Source organism: Eublepharis macularius, chromosome 11, assembly GCF_028583425.1.
Source record: "Eublepharis macularius isolate TG4126 chromosome 11, MPM_Emac_v1.0, whole genome shotgun sequence".
NCBI lineage: Eukaryota > Metazoa > Chordata > Lepidosauria > Squamata > Eublepharidae > Eublepharis > Eublepharis macularius.
In genome coordinates, this window is record NC_072800.1 from 22,482,359 (window position 1) to 22,506,552 (window position 24,194).

At 42.3% G+C, this 24,194-nt stretch overlaps 2 protein-coding genes across 2 annotated transcripts; one reads left to right on the top strand and one right to left on the bottom strand.

The window, feature by feature from the left end:
* Window positions 1-3,882: 3,882 nt before the first annotated feature.
* On the bottom strand, window positions 3,883-9,094 carry MRPL32 (mitochondrial ribosomal protein L32). Its single transcript, XM_054991709.1, has 3 exons — window positions 8,961-9,094; window positions 7,466-7,647; window positions 3,883-4,567 (listed from the first exon to the last, which is right to left on the bottom strand). The coding sequence occupies exons 1-3, from the start codon at window positions 9,055-9,057 to the stop codon at window positions 4,313-4,315; spliced, it is 534 nt and encodes a 177-aa protein (XP_054847684.1). The 5' UTR covers window positions 9,058-9,094; the 3' UTR covers window positions 3,883-4,312.
* Window positions 9,095-10,305: 1,211 nt separating this feature from the next.
* Window positions 10,306-21,849, top strand: PSMA2 (proteasome 20S subunit alpha 2). Its single transcript, XM_054990733.1, has 8 exons — window positions 10,306-10,368; window positions 12,882-12,958; window positions 15,010-15,142; window positions 17,372-17,494; window positions 18,682-18,763; window positions 19,722-19,795; window positions 21,344-21,401; window positions 21,495-21,849. The coding sequence occupies exons 1-8, from the start codon at window positions 10,328-10,330 to the stop codon at window positions 21,609-21,611; spliced, it is 705 nt and encodes a 234-aa protein (XP_054846708.1). The 5' UTR covers window positions 10,306-10,327; the 3' UTR covers window positions 21,612-21,849.
* Window positions 21,850-24,194: the final 2,345 nt, after the last annotated feature.

The window sequence follows — 24,194 nt, forward strand, 5'->3', positions numbered from 1 at the left end:
CGTTTTTTTGCCCCTCCAAACTCAAAGGACACTCCTTCCGGTAACTCCCATCTGTATCTGATATTCATGTCCTTCAAAGTCTGAATTAGCACTCTATATTTTTTCCTGTCCAATAACACTGATCTGGGCAGTTCCTTCATTATAATAATCGTCTTGCCATCAATCTCCAATGGATCTTGAAATTGTTTGGTCACAATCCTCTCTTTCATATTTCTAGTTGTAAACTGCACAATCACATCCCTTGGTAGTTTCCTCTGGGTTGCAATTCTCGAGTTCACACGATACGCCACATCTAGGATAGCCACAATTTCCTCCTCCTCCTTCCCCAGGTAATCAGCCAACACCTCAGTCATCTGTTCTTGCGCTGACTTCCCTTCCACTTCTGGCAGACCACGAAAACGAAGCTGCTTCTCCATGTGTTTAGTTTCTGCAACTGACATCCTCCCCTTCACCAGCCTCATCTCTGTTTGTTGCGTGTCTATTAAATTCTCCATCGCGTCTTCTACTGTTTTAACTCTCTGCTGCGTTCCTTGTAATTCACTGCTAATCGTTTCCACACCTTTTTTCACTTCTGACAGCTCCGACTTTACTGTCTGTGTAACTTCCTTGACCTCTTTAATAAGCTCCAATTTCGTGTCCTTAAGTTCTTTCATCATGTCTATAAGTTTTTTGTCCAAGTTTTCTATTGCCGATTGCCACTCTTTTTTCGACATCGTGGGGCTTGCTTTAGCTCGCTCCCACGAATCTGCTCTCTTCCTCAGCTCCGTGGCGTATAATTAAACGTTTTCCTTTTTTTTAAATGTCCCAATCTTTGCCAAAATTAATTTTTTATATCCAAAATGTCGGGCGTCTTTTCTCTATGGTTTCTCTATGTTATTATAATCCAAGATGGCCTACTTCCTCTTCCGCTGAAGCCACGACCCTTCCACTTTCAAAGATGGCGATTCCCCACTTCCTGTCCTTTGGCAAGGGCCGCTTCCCTCCAGCCACTCTATTGTTGTTACGCACTTCCTGTCTCCCGTCTTCCCACAGCAGGTCTCGCGATGGTGTCTTTTTCCCACAGCTCCAAAACCACAGGTATTCAAAACAATAGTCCGATTTTTGTAATAACTTCTTTAAACTTAGTCTCTTTTAAAATACAACTCCTGCCGAGTCTTCACCTCCTTTTCGCTAGTCTGTTGCAGTTTAAAAGTCTACTTTCTTTCCTCTCTGTTTTTGTCAATCTGTCCCGTTTCAAGAGATAGCGATCTTTACCTTCTCTCCAGCTTTCTCGGGTTGTAATCGCTGTTTCGATCTTAAATTCTCCTCTCGACTTCCCTCCCCGATCGAAGCTTGGGTATGTAGGTCTTATGCCAGCCGAATTGGCCCCAAAATTGCCGCAGAGATTATAGCCGACCCGTCGCAAGGTGGGACCTCAAGGATCGGGGGGGAGACTCCTTGTGTAGAGCCCCCCCTCGTCCGAGATCTAACTCACCCTAGGGTCTTGAGCGTTCTTTGCCTGCTCCCCGCCTGAGAGCAGTCGGCCGCGGGTTATTTTCACCCCTCCGGCCGGTTAAAACGGCAATCCGGTCAGCTCCACAAATGGAGCTGCGTTAGACCTCCATGAATCCCAAACCGGAAGTCCATATATGCATCTTTCTGATAGCTTTGTATCCATCCATATATATTATACATTCATGCATCATGCATGTGATTCAGTCTGCTTTTTGCTTTCTTTTGTAGTGTATTGTACGGTAGTACCCTTCAATAAATGGCTTAACTCATATCAATCTGGAGTCTGTCTTCCTCCTGACAGTCGTGTACCCATTGAGCAGCTAAGGAATACTAAGAATAGAGGCCTCTTGCTTAAGGGTCCAAAATTAACATGCTTCTTCGTTACAAGGGGAGGGGTGTTTTCCTCTGTCTCCCAAGCTTGGGGGTGGGGATTCTGGCTAGGGTTGCCAGTCCTCTGCTGGGGGTGGGGGATCCCCCACTCCCATCCCCGCTTACTTGGCTGGTGGGGGCAGCGCGGCACACTGCCACATTCCACAATGGGCCAACTTGGGCCCCACACGGGCCCGTTTGGGGCCTAAACTGGCCTGCTGTGAAGTGCAGGAGCTCTCCAGAGCCCTCCCAGCAGCACTCCTGCATGCCGCAGTGGGCCAAAATCGGCCTGCTGCGAAGCATGGGAATGCTCCAGGGTCCATTTCGCCATCCAGCAGTGCTCCTGCGCTCCGTGGTATACTATAAATTCACACCCCTTTCTGACAGTGGCATAGAACTAAACTCAGGGTGCTTTTGAGGGGGGAGCCCAGATGGCTGTGAGGAGCGCAGTGAGGAGGAGCCTAATTCAATCAAGGCTCACTCAGTAGAAGGTGGGGCCAGCAGTTCGCCCCAGGCAAAACAGACACTCTCCAGTTAGTAACAATCCCCCTCTGCAATCAGCTCCAACTCAGGCGAAACAGAAAAAAACCCCACTCCAACTGGCACAAATGTACAGCAGGCTCTACACACTCACACCGCCCCGAACACTGTCCTCCCACACGGTAACCTCCGCAAATTCCCCCAGCAGTTAAGGAAGGCAACAGAAAAAGACCACTCTAGCAGCTCTGTAATGATTTCAAGTACGTGTGCATGCATCTTGAAATGCTTGGTGTGAGATAGGTGAAGAGTGGGGGTGAAAGAGAGGGATGAGTGAGTGATATGATTGGTTGATGACTGAGAGTGTGGGCGGAGTGAAGGCAGTTCGAGACTGAGAGTGGAGAGCAAAATAGTCAGAAGAAAGCAGGCAAGCTGTGGGCTGCCTATGTTGAAGCATTTATGAGAGAAATATAACCTGTATGGAACCTGAACTGAGCATATTTGTGAAAGGACACTCAGTCAGGGGAAGAGAGGCCAGCCGTGTGCTGCCTGAGCAGGTTTAATATTTCTGTGAATAATAGAAGAAAAGCAGGCAAGCTGTGTGCAGCCTGAGTAAATGTAAGCAAGTCTGAGAGAAAGTCTGAGTCAGAAAAAGAGAGGCTAGCTGTGTGCAGCCTGAGTAACTTTAAGCAGTTCTGAGAGAAATATTGAGTCAGAGAAAGAGGCTAACTGTGTGAAGCCTTAGAAGAGATCTGTGTGAGTTTAAATGAAGTAACTTTAAGAACCGAGAACTACTTTTATGAAACCGATACGCTTCTTGAAAAAATAAAAGTTTATTTTGTTTTTGTTATATCTCAGAGTAGCTGTCATTGCTATATCCCATTCCTATCCTCAGGGCCACATAGAACCATGAAGGAGCCTGACACTTAGGCACGTCACTAAAGGGAAAACTTAAATAAAATATCTTGGAATATAATATTCCTGGTGGCAGCAATCTACCCAGAGGATGTAAGGGAAAGATTAAAGGCAAAATCTACCCAAGAGAAGTAAGGGTCATAACACGCTCCCTTTCCTGCTCCGTCCAGATGGCTGTGATGTGAAATGCTATTCACAGGAAGTTGAGCTGTACAATGGAATCAGCATCACTTGCTATTAGAAACCGTTGTTACTGAGCATATGTGCACATAGAATGAAATTAGCCCAAGTCCTTCGGCATCTTGGTTTGGACTGTTGAGGCACCTGTCCTTTTCACTAATGGGCCTTACAGGGCATTGAGGCCTAACACCATCCCATAGGTAGACTTTTGCAGCCTTCAAGAGAAGCAGATGCTGAAGGACTTGCGTTTGGTTGCAGCAGCAATTTAAAAAGTCACAGTTCACCCCACTATTGGTCCTTGACTCAATGACAGCACCATGTCAAATGAGTCCATTTCATTGAAGGGCCAAATATCCACTTGAAACCCATAGATTATCATTTGGCTTTATCTCAGTAGTTGTCATAGTCCAGAATCGAACAGAATGTCAAACACAAAGCAACTCACACTTTTCAGTATAAAGCTGATATACTTTATTGTAATTTCAAATGCCTCTTACTCATGCGCTTTAAGAAGCAAACAAACCACAAAATGGGCCACTCGGAAGCTATGTACAATGGAGCAGGACACCAGAATGTATGTAGGTAGAATCCATTCCTGTAAATAAAGACTTGCGTTATTGATTTTAGAACTGTGATGTATTGTCACAGTAGGTATGTTTTACCTACATTTCTTCAACTGCTATACCATGGATATTAAGACTGTAATGAAAAACGCAAATAAAAGAACAATTGTACTGCAATAACAGATTTTTTTTAAAAAGAAAAAAAATCTGTTACATATTTCAGAATCTGTACATTTTAAGTATACATTCCTTTCGATTATTTTATACTGAAGGATCAAGTCGTTTGTAATCCAAGAATCCTCAGTGCTAAATCATCAATCCAGAGTGAACCAAGACGGCCGTTTCCTGCTTCTTTCTATGATACGCTTCCCTTCATCTTGCTCTTTTGGCGCCTCTCCTTCATACAGGACAACAGTCTCTACAACAGGAGCCCTATGAGGTCCTCCTTCCTGGATCCCCATTTGTTTCCTTATGGCAGTTGTCTCCTTTTTCACCCTTTCGTAACAATAGCCACAAAGAATATGTTTCTGCTTCAGGTTACCACACTGGGGACAAACATCGATGTTTTTCTAAAGGCAAGAAAGAAGACAGGCTTAAAATGCATGATGAGGCAGGAGAGGAAAAGTTTCACAAATGCAAAAAAATGAGAAAGAAGGTGGGGAAACAGTGACTATTAGTACCCACTTTGGGGGAGACACGTTGGCAGCATAAAGTTTTTTTTTAAACTAGTTAAGTAAGAATATACACCCAAAGGACTTAGTAGGGGTAACTCTGCTTAAGATAGCATTGTCAGTATTTATGAATGCAGAAAGATGGGTTTGTGATGGGCATATGAGAGCATACTGACTTCCCTGCCTGGCACAGAGGTTGCAGAGATTATGTGCTGTCTATGTAGGCTAGCAGGGTAGCATTGGGAGGAGCCAATGGTGATAGTGCTTGATGGCACCAACAGTGAAGAGAAGTGTAGTGTAATGGTGGTGACGGGGAGAATACAGGTTTGCGGTCAAGAGTTTAAAGTGTAGGGCCTCTAAGGTAGCATTTTCAGAAACACTGCCTGTTCCACATGTAGAAATTAACAGTGTAGTTCTAAGAAATGTTATGCTCTTCTTAATCTATGGACATCAATGCACTTACAAAGGAGCAATTCTGTTTAGGACTATGCTGTAAGATCTCAATGTGTGGATGAGATACGTCAAAATTCCACAGCTCTTTATTACTGTTTGCCTATCTTCTGGTTGTTTGCAACTGACTCAATGAGAGTTGGTTGCAGTTTTTACTCTGAGTGCAAAGGAAAATGTTTTTCAGTCACCGTTTGTGTATCTCAGAGAGAGGTTATTCTAGTTAAGTCAGGCAAACTGTGTGGAGCCTGAGAGAAAGTCTGTGTGTTTCTGAGACAAAGTTAATCAGGTAGGAGATTCCAGTTAAGTCAGTCTTTGGGGGTCTGAGAGAAAGGATTCTTCCTAAGTCAGACAAACTGTGTTGTGCTTGGGGCCATTTGTGAATATCTGAGAGATTATTCTATTTTGGCCCAAATTGTGTGAAAAGGCCTGAGTGAATCTATGTTTGTATGGATAAGACGTAATTCTGTTAGTGAAGATCTGTGTGAAAAAATTAGACCATGTGACTCAGTCTGTGAATATACCTTTAAGAAAATAATTATTTGTGAAACCACCAAGCTTAGGAACCACTCTGAAACCAATATGCTTAGTAAAACTCTGCAACCATCACACTTAGTACTTAAGCCTCTGGTGGCAGGAAAACCTCCTGAGGGAATCAGGGAGGCAGCAATATACAGGTTACACACGAATACCAACCAGAAAGTGTTCTTAAAGTTAAAGCTTGGGTATTGTAAAGAACACTTGAAACTCTGTGTGAGTGGAAATAAAAAGAGAATGGTTGTGACCACGGCCCTCCTGAAGTATAAGATTAAGGTAACATAAGGAGGAGCTGAATTAAAGGTCCAAAGGCAAAGACGAATAGCAAATCAGTACAGTATCTAACTTCAGAAGCTGCAAAAAAACATGAGTAATTTAAAATACATATGGAAAAAATCAAAATGGATTTTGTTTTTAACCTACCTGGTTTAACCTAAAATTTGTGGTGTGGGATTTATTCGGGTGTGGAATTGAGCATGCTGAACAGTCCAAGATCCTAATTAATTTGTCTTCCGTTACTTTTGGATACCGCTGGATTGTGAATTAAACTGTGATATGAAACCTGTGTCTCTTGTACTAAATCGACAGGTTGGAATGGTTTTGTTCATAGAAAATTTAACGCCGTATCAAATTATTATTACTACTATTATACCAACAGAGTGCATCAATAAATACGGCAGTTTCTAGAGTAACAAGAGAAGTCCTTCTCCTGAGAAGCTTACAGTCTAAAATGTGACACAGTGAAGGAGGAACAAACATGGAGAGAAAGCAGGTGTATTCAGTACATACTTTTTGTAATTATTGGAAATAAGGTATTTTCCAGCTCACTGGGGCTGCATTCTGACCTTTTACTCAACCAAGATAACGTTTTAAAAACTCATTTTACTGCTTTTGCATGTCAATCACAAATTTGTTTCAACTGCCTGCTACAAAATACTGCTAATTGAGAATACGAGTACCACTTATAGAGAATTTGGCATCTTTCTTGTCAGCATCACAAAAGGAAAACATTCAACATTTGCTCTGAAACATCCTCATAGCACCACCAATATTGTCAAAGGCTATGCTAATGCACTTATATAGACTAGCCAGCTTTCCAGGAAAGCAAGTTTTACTGTTAGGCTGGAAAAAACATGAACAACTTAGGAAGAGTTTTGTGCAGTTTTGAAGGTCTTACTGTCAAGCCTCACACTACTAAAAGGTAGCTCCTTGAGACATTTTTGCAGATACATTCAAGAACAAGACTTGCATAACTATTGCTTCTAAATACATTTTATTGTATTTAGCCCCGTGGCGCACAGTGGTAAGCCCAAGTTCTGCTCACGGCCTGAGTTCGATCAGGTAGTCAGCTCAAGGTTGACTCAGCCTTTCATCTTTTTGAGGTTGGTAAAATGAGTACCCAGGTTCCTGGGGGTAAAGTGTAGTTGACTGGGGAAGGCAATGGCAAACCACCCCGTAACAAACAGTCTGCCAAGAAAACGTCGTGATGCGATGTCCCCCCATGGGTCAGTAATGACTCAATGCTTGCACGGGGGACTACTTTTACCTTTACCTAATGTGATGAATGTTTTTCATGTATTTTAATGTGCTTTTTATTGACTGATGTTACCCACTCTGAGCCTGCTTATGGGGAGAGTGGATTATAAATTTAATAAAATAAATAAAAATAAACAAAGAAACCTTCGTGGGTTATGTATTGCAGCGAGCCAACAATACTATCAATACTCATTACACACCTGCAGTTTCTTACATAGTACCGAGAAAGAAATTTAGAACCAGTAAGATAAAAAAGCCAACCCCCCAATGATTTACCTTAATTTTTATTAGGTTTCTGGGATTCCTGCGCCTGCAGCGATTCACCTCAATGGTGCGCCTTGACTTCGGGGCTGCCATCCAAAACACGTGGTCTAAAAAGCCCGGTGCTTCATCGCCGTCAGCCTTCTCTCCTATAGGCTCAAGCAAAGAAGCTGGGCCCTGTACAGCCAACGCAGGAGCTTAAAAGAAATAACAGATGACTGCATCATAAATCACCTAATAGCGATAGATCTTGGTGCTCAGCTTAAGTAGTCTATTGTTTTGTGCTTCACTGCATACTTTTATGTTTACTTTTGCAGTTTTCTTTAATGAATTCCTTTTAAGAATTTCGTGTGGAGTTGCTGAGAGTCGTGGCTTCAACCCAAATCCAGTTCTTTGGCCGTTTTGCCACATGCGACCCTGTTAGTTTGTTTCTGAACTCAACCTGCCAAGTGCCTGCCTTGCAGGGCTGACTTCCTGTTTAAAACCTGGTATAGTTGGGAACTTGCCTCTTGGTTCCACAGCTGAAGGTTTAGATAAGAGAGGCTGGTGGTGGCTTTCCATGCTAGCAGTGAGGCTTCACTTGCCAGTCCTTTCGGAACTTTGCCTTTTGACAACAGCAGGTGACTGGCAGCCCCACTAGGGACCCAGACAGGCTTGCTGGAAACCACTACAGTTTATTTGGAACCACTGCAGAACTTGTAGAGTCCAGTAGCACCTTTAAGACTAACCAACTTTATTGTCGCATAAGCTTTTGAGAAGCACAGCTCTTGAAAGCTTATGCTACAATAAAGTTGGTTAGTCTTAAAGGTAATACTGAACACTTTTTGCAACTACAGACTAACATGGCTAACTCCTCTGGATCTATGACTGCAGAACTATTTACATCTTGCTTTTATCCCCAAGGGGGACCCAAAGCAGCTAGCAACATCATCCTCCCCTCCTCTGATCCTCACAAAAACACTATGAATTGGTTTAGGAAAAGCATGACTAGTCCAAGGGCACCCAGTGGGTTGGTGGTTAAGTGTTTGGGTTGTAAATCAGCACCGCGCTGGTTCAAATCCCACTACTGTCATGAGTTCAGCAGCTGGCCTTGGATAAGTCACTCCTCTTGGCCCCAGCTGTATTGTGAGAATAGTAATAACACTGACTTTGTTCACTGTTCTGAATGAGACACTAATCTGTCTAGAAACAGAAGTGCAGTTATTGTTAGGATTTGAACGCTGGTTTCACGAGTTCTAGCCCACCCCTCTAACTACTACACACCACTGCCCCTCTCTCAAAAGATCCCTTCTGGGCAGCAGGAACTGATTCTTTCCTCCCTTCGATCTCTTCCACAGGAGACTCGCTCTGGGCCCGCCCCCGACATACTACGAAGGAGAATATCGAAAAGCTTCCCAAAGGGTATTGAATCTTCATTGCCGAGCGGTGCAACGATGCCGGTCCGCGCTCGGTCCCCGCTCCTTCCTACGATGGAGAATACTGAAAGCTCCCGAAGGCCAGGCACACCTACCCCAAGGAGGGCTCTGGCTCCCGAGCATCCCCCACCAGCCCCGCAGGAAGCCGCGGATCTTGAGCAGAGGAGCGGGAACCACCAGCACCGCTGCCATCTTTTCGACCCGCCTCACCCTCGAAGCAGCTAACGCGAGCGGCCCTTTCTGCCGCGCAGGCTGCTGGGAAACAGAGTTCTCGTCCGTCTCTAACCCTCCCCTGCTACACCGCTAGGACTACCATTCCCAGCAAGCCTCGCTAATTTACGTTGAATCCCACAGGCGTATAACGGACTACAATTCCCGGCAGGCAAAGCAGCTAATCTCATAGCCTAAAAAGATGCTGTCCTGGTTGGCGCTCCCGGGATAAAATTGAGCTTGGGTTTGCGCCTGAGCTTCCCAAAGGGAAGCTTTGCCGAGCGGCGCAGCGATGCTGGTCCGAGCTCGAGCAGACGCATGTTAACATTAGTAGTCCTGTGACTGTCGCAGCAAAGATCAGCAGGATTTTCGTGGCTCCTTAAAAACTGGAAGCGTTTCATTCCAGCAGAATCTGCTTTTCGTTATATTTTTTCTCATACCGCCTACTTTAACAGGCTAGCACGGTGCAGTAGTTAGATTTTTACAGCGCAATCCGAAACAGAGTTACTCCAGTCTAACCCCATTGACATCACTGTTAGGCTGTAATCCTAAAAGCATTGCCCTGGGAGTAAACCCTGTTGAATAAAACTGCATTTAGTTCGGTGAAGACCTGTTTAGGATTACTCTCTTAGACTAGGATTTGAAACTCGTGGGGTGACCCACCTTGCCCCAGTCGCTGTTAGCAAAGCGCTGGTGTTGTGATAAAACGGACCACTTTAGGAAAGAGTCCAGTAACACCTTTAAGACTAACCAACTTTACCGTAGCATAACCTTTCGAGAATCACAGCATTTTAAAAACAGCATTTTAAAAACATACAAAGATGGATGAATATCGAGAACCCACTGCTGCACCTTGTATCTGACGAAGCGGTCATGCAAACTGTCACTCAATAAAATGTGTTACGATACAATCCTATGAAGAGTTACTCCACTCTAAACCCATATGCTTAAACCGGAGTGACTCTTCATAGTTAGTGTTTAAGGCGCCACAATTATTTTACTTTGCTGCAAGAGAAGCACACAGCTCCCGCTTATGGAATATTACACCTTCTGGAATAATTTCCCTATGTCACTAAAGCCTTTTAAAACGCATGTGATCCCATAGACACTTAACGCACGTGGGCTTTCGAACATTACCCGAAGTTTACGCGTCAGGTCCCCGCAACGTGTACCGTATCTCTAAGGGAAGCCGCGCCGAACTCTGCGCAGGCGCAGAAGCGGGGAGGCGGAGTTGCGGGTCGTGCTGGGCAAGATGGCGGAGCGCGGCTACAGCTTCTCTCTCACCACCTTCAGGTAAAAGGCGCCGCTCCACGGGCAGGAGAGCCGGTGGCGGGATGAGGCCTGGCGGCCTGTCCCGAGGCGGGCTCAGCGCCGCGCTGGGGACCGGAGGGACGGCCCCGGGGTCGCACCGGCCCGCTTGGCAGAGGCGGGTGGAGATTTTGTGGAGTCACCGCTGCCGGTCCTGCCTGGGCTCTTCACTGGGGAGGGCCGAAATGGGATGCGGGGATGTGCGCGCGCGTGTGTCTGGATTAGGGTTGCCAGCCTCCAGGTGAGACCTGGAGATCTCCCGGATTTACAGTTGATCTACAGTTTATTTTTTTAAAATACTTTTATTAAGATCAAAATTAACTATTTACACAAAGTATATAAGGTATTCTGCAAATATTAAACATTGTGATATACATTGTATGTAATTTCAAACATGTAGACCGGTAGTAGTAAGGATTCATTAGTGAACAAATAAAAACATCCTAAAGATGATGTAGATATACAGCATAATTTGTTTCTCTTTATTTCATAAGATCTTGATCTTTTGCATATATATGATCATAGTTCAATTGCTTTTTATAAAGTCAAAACAAGCTGTTATATTTTTAGGCGGTTGTAAATTATTTTCAGATATACATTCAAAAAAGGGATCCCATTTTGTTGTGAAGTCTGTTTCGCTTGGGAAGTGATCTGCTTGAAAGATTTGTTGAACATTTTTTCTTGTATGTAGTAATCCCAAATTCTGGTCATCCATTTATCAATTGTTGGTGTTTTCAGTGATTTCCAATTTTTAGCTATTAATGTTTTAGCCACTACTAATAATGTGCTAATTATTGATCTCCAGTTTACAGCTCCCCTGAAGAAAATGGCTGTTTTGGGCTCTGTTGGATTTTACCCCACTGAGCTTTCCCCCCTCCCCAAACTCTGTCCTCCCTAAGCTTCCCCCAATATCGCTGAATTTTCAACCCAGAGTTGGCAACCCAACTTTGGATGGAGTCTGCTGGCTGGACTCTGCCATGGTCACCTCCCTTGCCGAGCTCTGCTTTTTTCGATGCAAAGGAAGGGTAGACAACTGCTGGCAATTCTATTTCAATATATAATAAATATATAGTTCCTAAAGTAAATTGTTCATTTTGTGGATTGTTTTACCATAATGCTGAATTAAAAATTTCACACATGTGTAATGATGAATCATATTTTTTCAATTGTGGCCCAATTAATTCTTTTCTTTATTGTTAGGCTGCTCCGTTAATGACCTGTTTCCACATTCTTTCTTTAACTGTTAAAATTATGTGAGTGAGACGTTTTATATGAATTGTAATTATTAAGTAAGTTGAAAGTGGGGCACTCTGACCATAAATGTGAACATTAATTTGACCAAGATGGGAGGCAAGGGGTTATAACAGTCCCTTGAAGAATAGGGAAGGGGGACTTCAAAAACTGTTAAGGTTTTGCTTTCTTTTAAAAGAAGCTAACTGTTGCTTTTAGTAGACTAACAGTTCAATCCTAAACAGATGTCAATGAGCTGAGGCTGGAGTAACTCTGTTTATGATTGCGCTGTTAGTTGCGCTGGAACCAGCGAAAAGATTGCTGAGTCAGGGCTTTCCACAGTATTCTTGAGCAAGTGAGACAAATCCTCCATCAGGCTGTGTCATTAGTAGGAGAATTTGGAACTTTTGGCTGCTAAATACATTCAGATCCATTATTTGTGGAATTTAAGAAATGTTACAAACTTTTAAACTGGTTTGGGAAATATCAGGTTTCTTAGGATTTTTCTGAGAATTTTCGGTGCTATGAGGCATTATATCTGTTGGCAGATTTCAAGTTTATTCAAAATTCTTTTGGCTGGCTTATGTTAATTTACACTCATTTTAACATTATGCAGGGTGATCAGGCAAAATGGAAACTGAAAGTGTTTGCATCTTCACTTACTGACTCTGAAACAGGATACAAACCACTTATGCACGCAACCTCCAATCACCCTTTTCCCGTTTGCAGCTTTTGATTCCCCCCCCCTTCAATTTAAAGCATTTGTATTCTGCCTTTCTACCGAAATAGAGTCCCCAAGGTGGTGGTTTGATTTTATTAACTCCACGGTTCTATGGATTACAATAATTGTTTATTACATTAGCTGGATTGTAAAAATAGCCTTTTGTAGTATTGCTGCTTACTAAGAAACAAGTGTTTTAAAAGCAGTTCGCTTGCAAGTCCTCAGCTGTTCTCTTGTTTTAGAGAGTGACTAACTTCTATACACGCTTTTCACTGTTTTGTGATGTAACAGGTTTGGTCAGAAATAAGCCCTTGTGAAGTTTACTTTCAAGGAAATGGCTGCACAAATCTGTAGCCTTAATTATTTTATTAAGAGTCAATTTTGGCTCCATTCCTCATGCTCTGTATGTGTTGCTGTATTATCTAAGGTATGCCCCAAACCCTCTCGTTGAAAAGAAGCCGCTTGCTTTGGCCACATCCAGTTTGAGAATGCTTCCATGCCAAGCTGTGTGTGTCATAAATGAACGAAGGGTGTTTTTTTCTTTCAGTCCTTCAGGAAAGCTCGTTCAGATTGAATATGCTTTGGCAGCAGTTGCAGCAGGAGCCCCGTCAGTTGGAATTAAAGGTATAAGACATGCATCCATGGTCAGTATTCTGTTTGTTGTGTAGCGCTTGGAAAAGAAGTTCACAAAAAAGACCTATATATACATACCTGCGTTAGCAGCTTGGAACCTAGAAGGGAAAAGAGTAATCAAGTTTTGTGTCTAGTTGATGGGAGGCAGCTCTTAGTTTCAACTGGCGAGTGGTTATTTGAGGCCTTCATGATGTGTTGCCGGAAAATGATTTGAAGTGCTGTTTCTCAAGGTCAAAAGAAGACCTTACGTGACCAAATTCAGGCCATGTTGAATCTCTTACAAAGCATGGTGTACCATGCAATGAGCATGGGGTTGGGGGATTGAATCTTCTAGTCACTCCTGCTTTTCTCCTCCAGATCATTTATAAAAGCTGTTCTTCCCACCCACCCCCCTCCCCAAGTAGGGTTGCTTGTAGTCCCGGAGCACAACAGGGAGAAAAAGAGCTAAAATTGTTTCTGGGAGAAAAGCATAGAAAGGCAGGAAGAGGTCTGTTTCTCCTTCGCCACACCCATGCGGCAATTTAAATTTCCTACTGCTTTGTCGGCATTTTGCAGCAGCCCAGTCCTAATACATAAGTTTGTCAGGGTGATGTCTTACTTGGTGCTTGTGGGGTACAGGGTGGGAATAGGACACTTCTCAAGATAGCAGAGACTTGGAGCCAAGCTACAAGTGACGAATTACATTTGCCTGGCAAGTGAACAGACTCACGTGTATTCCTCCCTGTTCACTTGCGCTCCACTTGCACTTTACCTGATCATGTAGTGATCAAGTGAACGGCAAGTGAACAGGGAGAAATACATGTGAGTCTGTTCACTTGCCAGGCAAGTGTAATTCGTCACTTGTAGCTTGGTGTATTTCTGCTAAATGAAGATATTAAAATGTACCCTCTTGGTTATTTTTTCCACCATACTTTATGGGATATAAACGTTACTGAATTTTCCTTACAAGGTTCTCCTTGTATCTCTGATTTGTATTTCCTTAAAACAGAGGTGTGTGCGCGCAGAAGTTAGAAGTCCATAAACTAAAAACAAGCACTTTCCTTCTATGGGAAAGTGAAAGCGAAAATTTTTAATAGTACTTTGCTGCCAGTTAAAATTTCCCTTCTACCACTTATCCAAATATAATCCAAGACACCAATCAGGGATACAGAAAAATATTAGTTTTATTATTTCCAAATAAAGCTCAGAGGCATATTCACCCTCCAGCTTATATGCACAAAAAAAAGAACAGTTGCGTCAGAGAATCTGTTTACAGAATAAAAGATCAAAAAGGTGAATACAAACATCTCTTCAGAATTACATTTTCCCAGAATACATGACACTATACAAGCTTGAGTGACAGGTCAATCATACAAACATTTCAAAAAACGGAGCCATGCTTTTGTTATGGAACTTTTCCACTTGTTTTTAGATTACACTGACCTGCAGCCTAATCACTTAGCAGAGAAGGAGAAGGAATTTGCCACTAAAGCACATCTGCCTTCTGTGTCCATGCCTTGCTTGAATGAATGCCCACATGAGATTTTAGAAGAGGGTTCCCCAGAAAAAAATCTCTGAACAGAAAGCACTTTTATTGATAGTAAAACACAGTAATTACTCCTGTAGTAGAGAATCTGCAGTAGGCCCTAAATAAATACCGTATGGCACAAGGGATTAAGATGTAACAAAATAACAGTAAAGTAAATGAATTCTTGGTTGTTGTGGGTTTTCCAGGCTGTATTTCCGTGGTCTTGGCATTGTAGTTCCTGACGTTTCGCCAGCAGAGATCTCTGTCTTTTGGTGCTACACCTCTGAAGATGCCAGCCACAGCTGCTGGCGAAACGTCAGGAACTACAATGCCAAGACCACGGCAATACAGCCCGGAAAACCCACAACAACCATCGTTCTCCGGCCGTGAAAGCCTTCGACAATAAATGAATTCTTGTTACCTCGGCTGAGAATGATGCTCTGAGACTGAGCTGCGTACACTTAAGAAAGTGTGAGGGGAAAAGGAGAAAGGCCTTTGGGCAGCTGTTCCTAGAACATTTGTTTTCCTCTTGTAGCTGCAAACGGTGTGGTGCTGGCGACAGAAAAAAAGCAGAAGTCCATTCTGTATGACGAACGAAGCGTGCACAAAGTGGAGTCCATCACCAAACATATCGGCTTAGTCTATAGCGGCATGGGCCCTGACTACAGGTATCTTCAAGAAACTGTGTGTGATGAATTGTTGTCGTTGCCATTTGTGTGCGATCTGCTGTGAAGGACATTGGGCCCCTTTCACTCTCTTTCGTCACTAGTGCAGCTCCTGTTGACCCCCACATCTGGGCGTTCGAGATCCTGAGTGCAGACATGGTAACAAGTTTCTTCCTTGACGTCCAACAGGATTGGAGGGAAAGTATAGAAGGCCCTTGACTAGCAGTATTTAGGGCCTTCTGAAGTGCCTGCTCTGCACCCTCTCTAGCATGAAGATAGCTGAGTATTTTCCTCAGTCCCTTGCCTCAGTATCGGCCTCCTGAACTGTCTTGGCTAGTGGTACCAGTTAATGAGTTCATAGTTGTTTGGCATCCTCCCTGGAGAACCAACCACATTCTGTTGTTTCACACTGGGCTATTACCAGTTTGTGAAAATGAAAGGCATCAATAAAAGGTAGGCAGGCAGATGGTGCGTGATGTAGACGACCTCAGCATCCTTGTAAGGGGATATTCTGCTTGACGTGTGGGAACCAGAAAAGCCAGGATGCTTGAGAGTCTAAACTACTGTGTGCTTTCTACTGAAAACTCACACTGTGACAAACTCATCATCCTTTTATGGCAGTATGGGAATAAGTCCTGAGTTCCTGAAGTTTGACAATTTTTCTACCCCAGCTCTAAGGTGCCACGATATTTTTTGCCTTCAGACCATTGAAAGGGTTTAAGTATCAAGTACCTTGAAAAGATAACAAATAACTTACACAATTCGAATACATCTTCCAACAACTCACACTTTTATGAAAAATGGCTACCTTTTAATGAATTTATTACACAGGAAGAATTACAAGCTCTTAACCAACTATTCCAATCTATATTTGATTCATAATTAAACTCAAAACAAGAGCTCACATGGTAAAAATAATATTTCTATAGGTATAATAATAGAAATAGAAATAATATTTCTATTTCTACCTTCTATAGGTAAAAATAATATTTCTGTATTAAAGTTTTTATAAAGTAAATTGTATATTTAGATCATTTATTTGGCTGTTCTCAGTTTTTCTGTGTATTATTTTTCTCTTATTACTGTATTACGAGTTATCATACTTATTGTTATCCCCCTCTCCTTGTACAATTGTTGATTATAAAATAAAGTTAAAAATTAAAAAAAAAAGTGTCAAGTACCAGGCATGAGTCTTGCCACGTTCGGTTTGATGGCTTCCTGCAGATGTCTGGTTGACCACTTTAGAAATAGGATACCGGACTAGGGATAGGATCCAGCAAGACTTTTTCTGTTCTAGTATCTTGATTGCATTGCTTACATTAGATGGATCCTAACTTCCATGAATGAAATGAGTTTATGGAGGTCCTTGGGGTCAGGGGAACTTTCTGACCAATACGTTGTTGGGTACAGGAGACTGCAATAAAGAAGGGGAATTGGGTGGAACTCTCCCAGTGCCAGCAGAGTCAGCCTCAAAGGCAAGCTTCTGCTAGGAGCACAGTGGGCGGCTGGGTGAAGGGAAAGGTGGTACAATACCAGTGTCCACAAACTCTCTTCATTCCCAAGAGATGTCCAACCTATTGTTTGAATGCGTAGCTGCCATTACTCGGGCTGCATCTCTCGGGAGTGGCCTCCTGGAAGAGGTGAGGCAGGCACTTCTTGTGTTGGCACTAGAAAACGATTCTCTTCCAGATGACCTTTTGCTAATGAGAGAGAGTGAGTGGTGGGCCGATTAGACCTTGTTGTGTGCTGGGTTGAGGCGGATCTCTTTTTTTGCCAATCCATTAAAGAGTCATTGGAGGTGATGTTGGTTTTAACTTTTTATTATTACACTTTGCATATGTGTTTGTAAATTGCCATTGAAGGGACCCTTTATAAGGAAAAGAAAATAAATGCCTAAAATAAATAACTGATATTATGGAAAAGAGCAAGAGTCTAGTAGCACCTATAAGACTAACCAAATTTGTGGTAGGGTATGAGTTTTCGTGAGTCACAACTCGCTTCTTCAGATACAGCTAGAATGTCTGAAGAAGTGAGCTGTGGCTCATGGAAGCTCACAAATTTTGTTAGTCTTACAGATGCTACCGGACTCTTGTTCTTTTCTACTACTACAGGCAGACTAACATGGCTACCCATCTTGGTATATTATGGAATCCTTTAGTTTATTCATTCTTTGTTCTTTAAGTGTAATGGATGCTCTGACATTTTCACCCCCTGTTTTGTTTGTCTGTCAAGGGTCCTTGTCCATAGAGCCCGCAAACTGGCCCAGCAATACTATCTGGTTTATAACGAGCCTATTCCAACAGCTCAGCTAGTTCAGAGGATTGCTTCTGTGATGCAAGAGTACACACAATCTGGGTATGCTAACTTCCCCCCCTCCTAAACCTCACTCACCTCAAAATCTCCTTTTGCTTGATTGATTCTTCTTACGTTCTTTGTGTTTTAGAGCAGTAGCAGCCAACCTTTTGGACAAGCTCCTTGCTGCTTTTTCTCCTCTGTCTCCTGGTACAGTTCTTGCCTTGTCCAGTTGGCTGCAAGTCCAGCACGAGGGTTTTCAGCTTAACTCTGGGCCACAGCCTGGCACATAAATACTCTTGTTCTTTTTTCTTCCTGTGCTCTTTTAAAGTCTGGTTCATTTATTGTACTCTCAACACAGTTCTGTGCCTTCTGCATGGGGTAGATAATAAACTTGCACTGCCTGTGCCATTTATAGTACCTAAGCCTCAAGCTGGTCACCTACAACATAGGGGGACATTTACATAAACAATAACGAAAAGCAAGCGGTATTGTTTGAGTCATACCTCGGGGGGGGGCGAGGGGCAGACGGGACGGTCCGCTTTCCTCGCTGCCTATAGTGGCTGCCTTTCTTGTGCCATTAGTGTTTGGGGAGGGTGGGTAATGGGTTTTTCTTTCTAACCTGTTATTCTAAGCAATTCTTTTGCCAGTTCTTTGAGTGGCAAAACTCTCGACTCATTTTTAATTCCTGGCCCTACTCCTGTGTTGGTCTGCTTGTTGAAATTGAGGCAGATCTCTTCCAGCATTATCACTATGCCATAGCCAATGTAGTATAGAGTGATGGACTAGGGTCTGGGTGCCCCAGGTTTGGTGTCTGCTCTGCCATGAAAGGTTGGGGCAGTCTCTCTCTTGCTCAGCCTAACCTACCCCACAGGGCTTGCTGTGAGGAAAAATGGAGGAGAGGCGAATAATATAAACCACTTTGGGTCCCCATTGGGGAGAAAGGTGGGTATAAATGAAGTAAAATAACTACATGTTTACTATGCAGCAACCTCACCTGCTTAATTGCTGTGTCAGGCTGCTGTCAAGAGGTATGGGAGTGAGCCAGCAACAACTGGCAGCCATGGGAAAAGATCGGAAAGAGATCTGCATTGGCTATAGTGTTGCTATTTCAGGTTACAAAGAGAAGGAATGCTATACTTAAGTGTGCCATCAATAGATAAGGCAGCAGCATTTTAATGTTAATCCTAGGGCTTCTCAGAATAACTCCTAATGTCAGTAACCCTTTAAAAAATGTTTTTTCCTGACAGAGGTGTACGGCCATTTGGAGTATCTTTGCTAATATGTGGATGGAACGAGGGACGGCCGTACTTATTCCAGTCCGATCCCTCAGTAAGTATCAAAAACAGGATATCTTGATAGCAACAGATGAAAAACTAGATTGATGTCTGCTAAATTCTTAAATAGGCTTTGTACGTTCATTCATATATGGACTCTTTCTCTGTAACAGTTCTTTGAAAGGTAGGAGTCTCCAAAGTGCAATTGCTGAGCTAGAATATTTTGGACAACAGAAGCAAAGCAATATCTTTGTTTAAGAACAAAGTTACACAAGACAGTATGCAATCTTTCAAAATCATTTCATAGTGATTGGTCTTGTCTATTTACACTTTCATGTCTCTGCCATCTGAATATTAATTTCTTGCATCTAATAAAAGCTGTTTTACACCGTGTAAACCTTTGTGACAGTAAGTCTGTTCGGTATTTAGGATGCCCAAAGACTGTTCCTTTTGCTGTAGCAGGTTGAAACAGCTAGCCGTCTGGGGTTTAAATAAATAAGCAGTGATACATGTGCACTAGAATGTTTTCTGTTCCATTACAAAAAGTCTTTCTTCTACCCCCTAAGTTGCTTTTTAAAGGTTTAAAAAGCAGTTGGGAGGTTTCGATGGGGCAGTTGTTAAAGGGAAAACTTGTATGAGCTGTGGCTTAGTGGCAGAGCATCTGCAAAACGTCTCGGGTTCAGTCTTCAGCATCTCCATTTAAAAGGATCATGTAGTAGCCAGTGTGAAAGACCTCCCTGAGACCCTGGAGAAAGACTACCGGTCAGGGTAGGCTATACTGACCCTAATGGACCAAGGAATCTGACTCGGTATAATGTGTGTTCAGATACTTTGTTGTGTAGGTGACCATCATTGTCATCTCCCCCCTGAGCCTGCTATTAAGATCAGACGTATTTCCGAGAAGATACAGTTCTACATAAGGCTTAACTATTCCACTGTATCATTCAGTAACTAGAAGATGGTTCTGAAGTTGTTTGCTGATATTTATTTTAATGTATTTTTCACTTCTGCAGGGGGCTTATTTTGCATGGAAAGCAACTGCAATGGGAAAGAACTATGTGAATGGGAAGACATTCCTTGAAAAGAGGTAGTGTTCTCTGGAATGTTCTGCAGTCTTTTATATTTATTCTGATTTGCAATACGTGAATATTGTCCTGTAGTTAAAAAAGGTGTCGTCATTAATAAGGTTCCATTTCTCACTTGAGTCTTTCCTTGTTCTGGGATATGTTTAAAAATGGCTAGCAAAGAAACTAGAAAGCGAGCAAATGAACAAAAACATAATGTGACATGAGGTGAGAAGATCCAGTTCTGCCGACTGATATTCCTTTCGTTAGTGGAGATTTGATGCGGGGTCCAAGCCAAAAGGCCGGTGTTTTTTGTGTAGTACAGAAACTCAGGTGTCCTGATCCCATAGAACAAGAAACATAAAAGCAAATACAATGATAATCTTTATTGACCCAGCTACTGTTCAATGAGTATTCAAGATGCATAGGATTTTTTTAGAAAAATGTCTATGTTCAGAACAAGATTTGGGTCCAGTAGCACCTTAAAGACCAGCTAGATTTCCAGTGTATGGCCTTTCAAGAGTCAAAGCTCTGGAGGGGCCAACATGTCTACCCACCGGAAATTCTCTCAGCCCAACCCACCACACAAGGTGATTGTTGTGAGGATAGTAACACACTATAAACCGCTCTGAGTGTGGCATTAAATTGCCCTGAGGGGCAGTATATAAATAGAATGTTACAAAAAAAAGTTATAAAATTACGAAGCTGTGTTCAGAACAAAAATACATTTCCTGTACAAAACTCGTGTCCATTTGGTGAGCTTGTGTCCAGCAGTTCAGAAAGTGGCTTGGTTGAAAAATCAGGTTGCACAAGACTACAAAAAAATTTCAGGAGGGGAAATACAAAAAGATGAAGTAGAACACACCTTTCCATCTGTGATATTATTTCTGAACCCTGGAAGATGGAGAATATTTAATAGCCCTCTGTTCACTTGGAGTTGGAGCCCGTCACTTCCTCATTTCATGAATGTAACTTGCGAGATTGCTTATTGCGAATAGGGCACCACATGGGATTTCCATGCAGGTTACAGCTTCTGTTCACAGAACCCCAGCTGCTGAAATCCATGACTGGCAAGATCTCACTCTGCGTGAATGGTGTACCAACAGAACGTCAGCAGAGGAATAATGTGACTTGTACATCTAAGTAAACAAGTCAGATTTGATGGCGTTACTAGCAGCTGGAGGGCTGATTAGGTCTGTATAGTCTTAAAACAGAGCTCTTTCACGCTCATGTCTGATGCTGAGCTAGCCCCCTTTTGGAATCAAGAATGTATATACAGTGATCAGGTTTGTACAAGTTCCGTGTTCTTTAATAAACGGGCACAGTTTACAGTGTAAATGACATAGTCGTCCCTAAACTTGTTGGCTGGCATCCAAAGAAATACCGTGTGTGCTCAGATGCTTTTTAGATGTCTGTGTCTCAAGGGGTGTGTTATGCAGCCTAAGGAGCTGTTTTTGAAACAGAATTCTTGGATGCTTAGGAACTGATTTTGGCTTCTCTAGTAGTTATAGCAGGAATCTTTTGAAGGACTCTTATGGTGGTTTGAAAACTGAATTGTATTCCTTTTGTAGGTATAATGAAGATTTGGAGCTGGAAGACGCCATCCATACAGCTATCTTAACGTTAAAGGTGAGGAACTTTGGAAGTCAATTAGTTGAACTAGTCTGTGAGAAGCCTATTTTGTTCATTGAAGGAATCTCTCTCTCTCTCTTCTCCTCCTAGGAAAGTTTTGAAGGGCAAATGACGGAAGATAACATAGAAGTTGGCATCTGCAATGAGGCAGGATTTAGAAGACTCACTCCAACTGAGGTTAAGGATTACCTGGCTGCAATCGCCTAGCGAGGGGTCGAGGAAAACTGCACAGATTCACACAGTGATCTTTTTTATTCAAGCCATATAAATATTGGCTTCTGCACTCTTATTTCTACTGTTGGTCTAATTTTTTTTAAAAGAAATATTATGGATCAAATGCTACTGTCCTAATGTGGAATTCTTGCTCTGGAAATAGTAACCATTGTACAAAAGTATAGTGGGAGTTTACATACTCTGGAAAAAAATAAAAATGTATCAAATGGTGGTCTATGTTCAAATCCTTATGAGCCGTCTTCTTAACTAAAGCAGCATAGCCTCCTTGGAAAGCTTTCTGCATGCATGAACAACAGGGGAAGACTGGACATGTATATATCAAACTGTAGCCCTAGCATGTGTGTCATCTAATTTCCTTACATCCTATAACTCGCCGGGAAATTACTAGATTTTTCTGTACTTGTAATGACCAAGTTCAAAGATCTGCAAAACTGTTCGCTATCCAGCTGGTTAGTGTGGACGCGAGTAACATGAAGGTCTTTGCCTTTCGTCAAAATGTGGCGTTTGGTGCTGGAAGATCATAGCTAAATAGTAACTGCCTGTATCCTATGACTTGACTAAGCAGTGAGTGGAGCCTGCTCCAACTTCAGTGGCTGTTTCTCCAATGGAAGAGCCACTTAAGTTGGAAGAGGGCTCCTTCATACCTGCCACTATTCATTTAAACCTTGAAGAATTGGAAAACATTTCCCGTGGGTAGAATTTTGACTCTGGGTGTAAGTATTGTATTCCTCTATGTTTCTCTGTTAATTTGAAATTGCCCCTATGCTTCAAGATCAAGTTAAAATGAGGAAAACAAAAACTGTAACTAGTTCATGGTTTTATACCACTTGCTCAAATAAATGGTAAAACTCTTTGCTTTTATAGTGGAGTCAGATTAAACCATTTGCTTGAGGTCATAATGCAAATGAGAAATACAGTATATATTTCTGAAGATAATTCTGGATGTATTTGTGAAATAAGGTTGATTAATTCTTTCACATACAGCAGGATTTTTTTTCTTTTTTACGAAGGGCCCCAACTCTGGCAGCTCTGGAATCATTTAAGGTTCTCAAGCCAGGTCACCAACAACAACCCTATGTATGTGTGGTGGGCAGGGAGGTGGAGTAAATTGGGAAGGGACCCAACTTCAAAACTTCTCTAAATGCACGGCCCAGGGACTAAAACTTTTTATATGCTGCTTTTGCTGAGCGTAAAAGTGACTTGCATAAAAATACACCACATTTAGAAATTGTATAAAGAATAAAAACTATCTGATACAACAACTTAAAAAAAAGTCTTGTTGTTTGCAGTTGTATCTGCCAGCTGTCTTTAGTTTGTCTTTGTTAAAGCCTACGCAGAATAGATTTGCTGGGCACCCCTGCAGAATGCCCTCAGCGTTGAGGAGGTTATTTGGCACAGTTGCTGGGCACCCCTGCTCTCTGCTGACCACTTCTTATGGGGATTATGGAACAGTCTTTGACCCTAGGACAGCAATCGGCATTCCAGAAATAAACTCATCTGAGGCTGTGGACACCATTTGTTAGGGAGGCAGTCCTGGATCCACAGTAAACCCCTGCAAAATAAAAGGACACAGAATTTTATTGATGCTTATGTTTCAGGGCACTATTGCTTTACATTTTTCTTGGGTAAACATTCTGATTTTGGAATGCTTTTCCTGTAACCACCATGTTCCCTGATGGTAGATATGGTTATTTTGATATTTAAAATTCATGTAGGATGCTCATGTAGGAGAGCCAGTTTGGTGCAGTGGTTAAGAGTGCTGTACTCTAATCTGGAGAACCAGGTTTGATTCCCCACTCCTCCACTTGAAGCCAGCTGGGTGACCGTGGGTCAGTCACAACTCTCTTAGAGCTCTCTCAGCCCCACCCAACTCACAGAGGTTATTGTTGTGGGAATAATAACATACTTTGTAAACTGCTCTGAGTGGCGTTAAGTTGTCCTGAATGGTGGTATATAAATCGAATGTTACTATTATCTTAGAGTCAAAATGGGTTTTTAAAAAGATTAATACACCCAAATATATGGTTATATTTGTTGTAGAGAGCCATTTTTCCTGTAGCCACCATTTTGCAAGATGATGGATCTTTCTTCCCATTCTTGCATGGTTATGAATATTTGTAATGTGTGCAAAAAAGCTGGACTATGTTTTCTTTTTTGGATTTTTGTTTAAAAATTAGAATAATTGGTAAGATGACTTATGGCTACTCCTGGTGGGATTTCCATGGCAAGAGACTAACAGAGGTGGTTTGCCATTGCCTGCCTCTGCAACCCAGGTCTTTGTTGGAGGTCTCCCATCCAATTACTAACCAAGGGTGACCCTGCTTAGCTTCTGAGATCTGATAAGATCAGGCTCACCTGGGCTATCTAGGTTAGGGCAAATATTAAAAATATCACACTGATAAACAAGCACTCTAATATTGTTAAGGTAGCAGAATAAAAGATTTTCTGTACTTTTTAGGAGTTGTCATAACAATTCTGCTACTTTTTGTCCCAGTATTACCAACATTTAACAGTTCCCCTGGATTTATCCCTCCCAAGTATTACAAATCTTTAAAA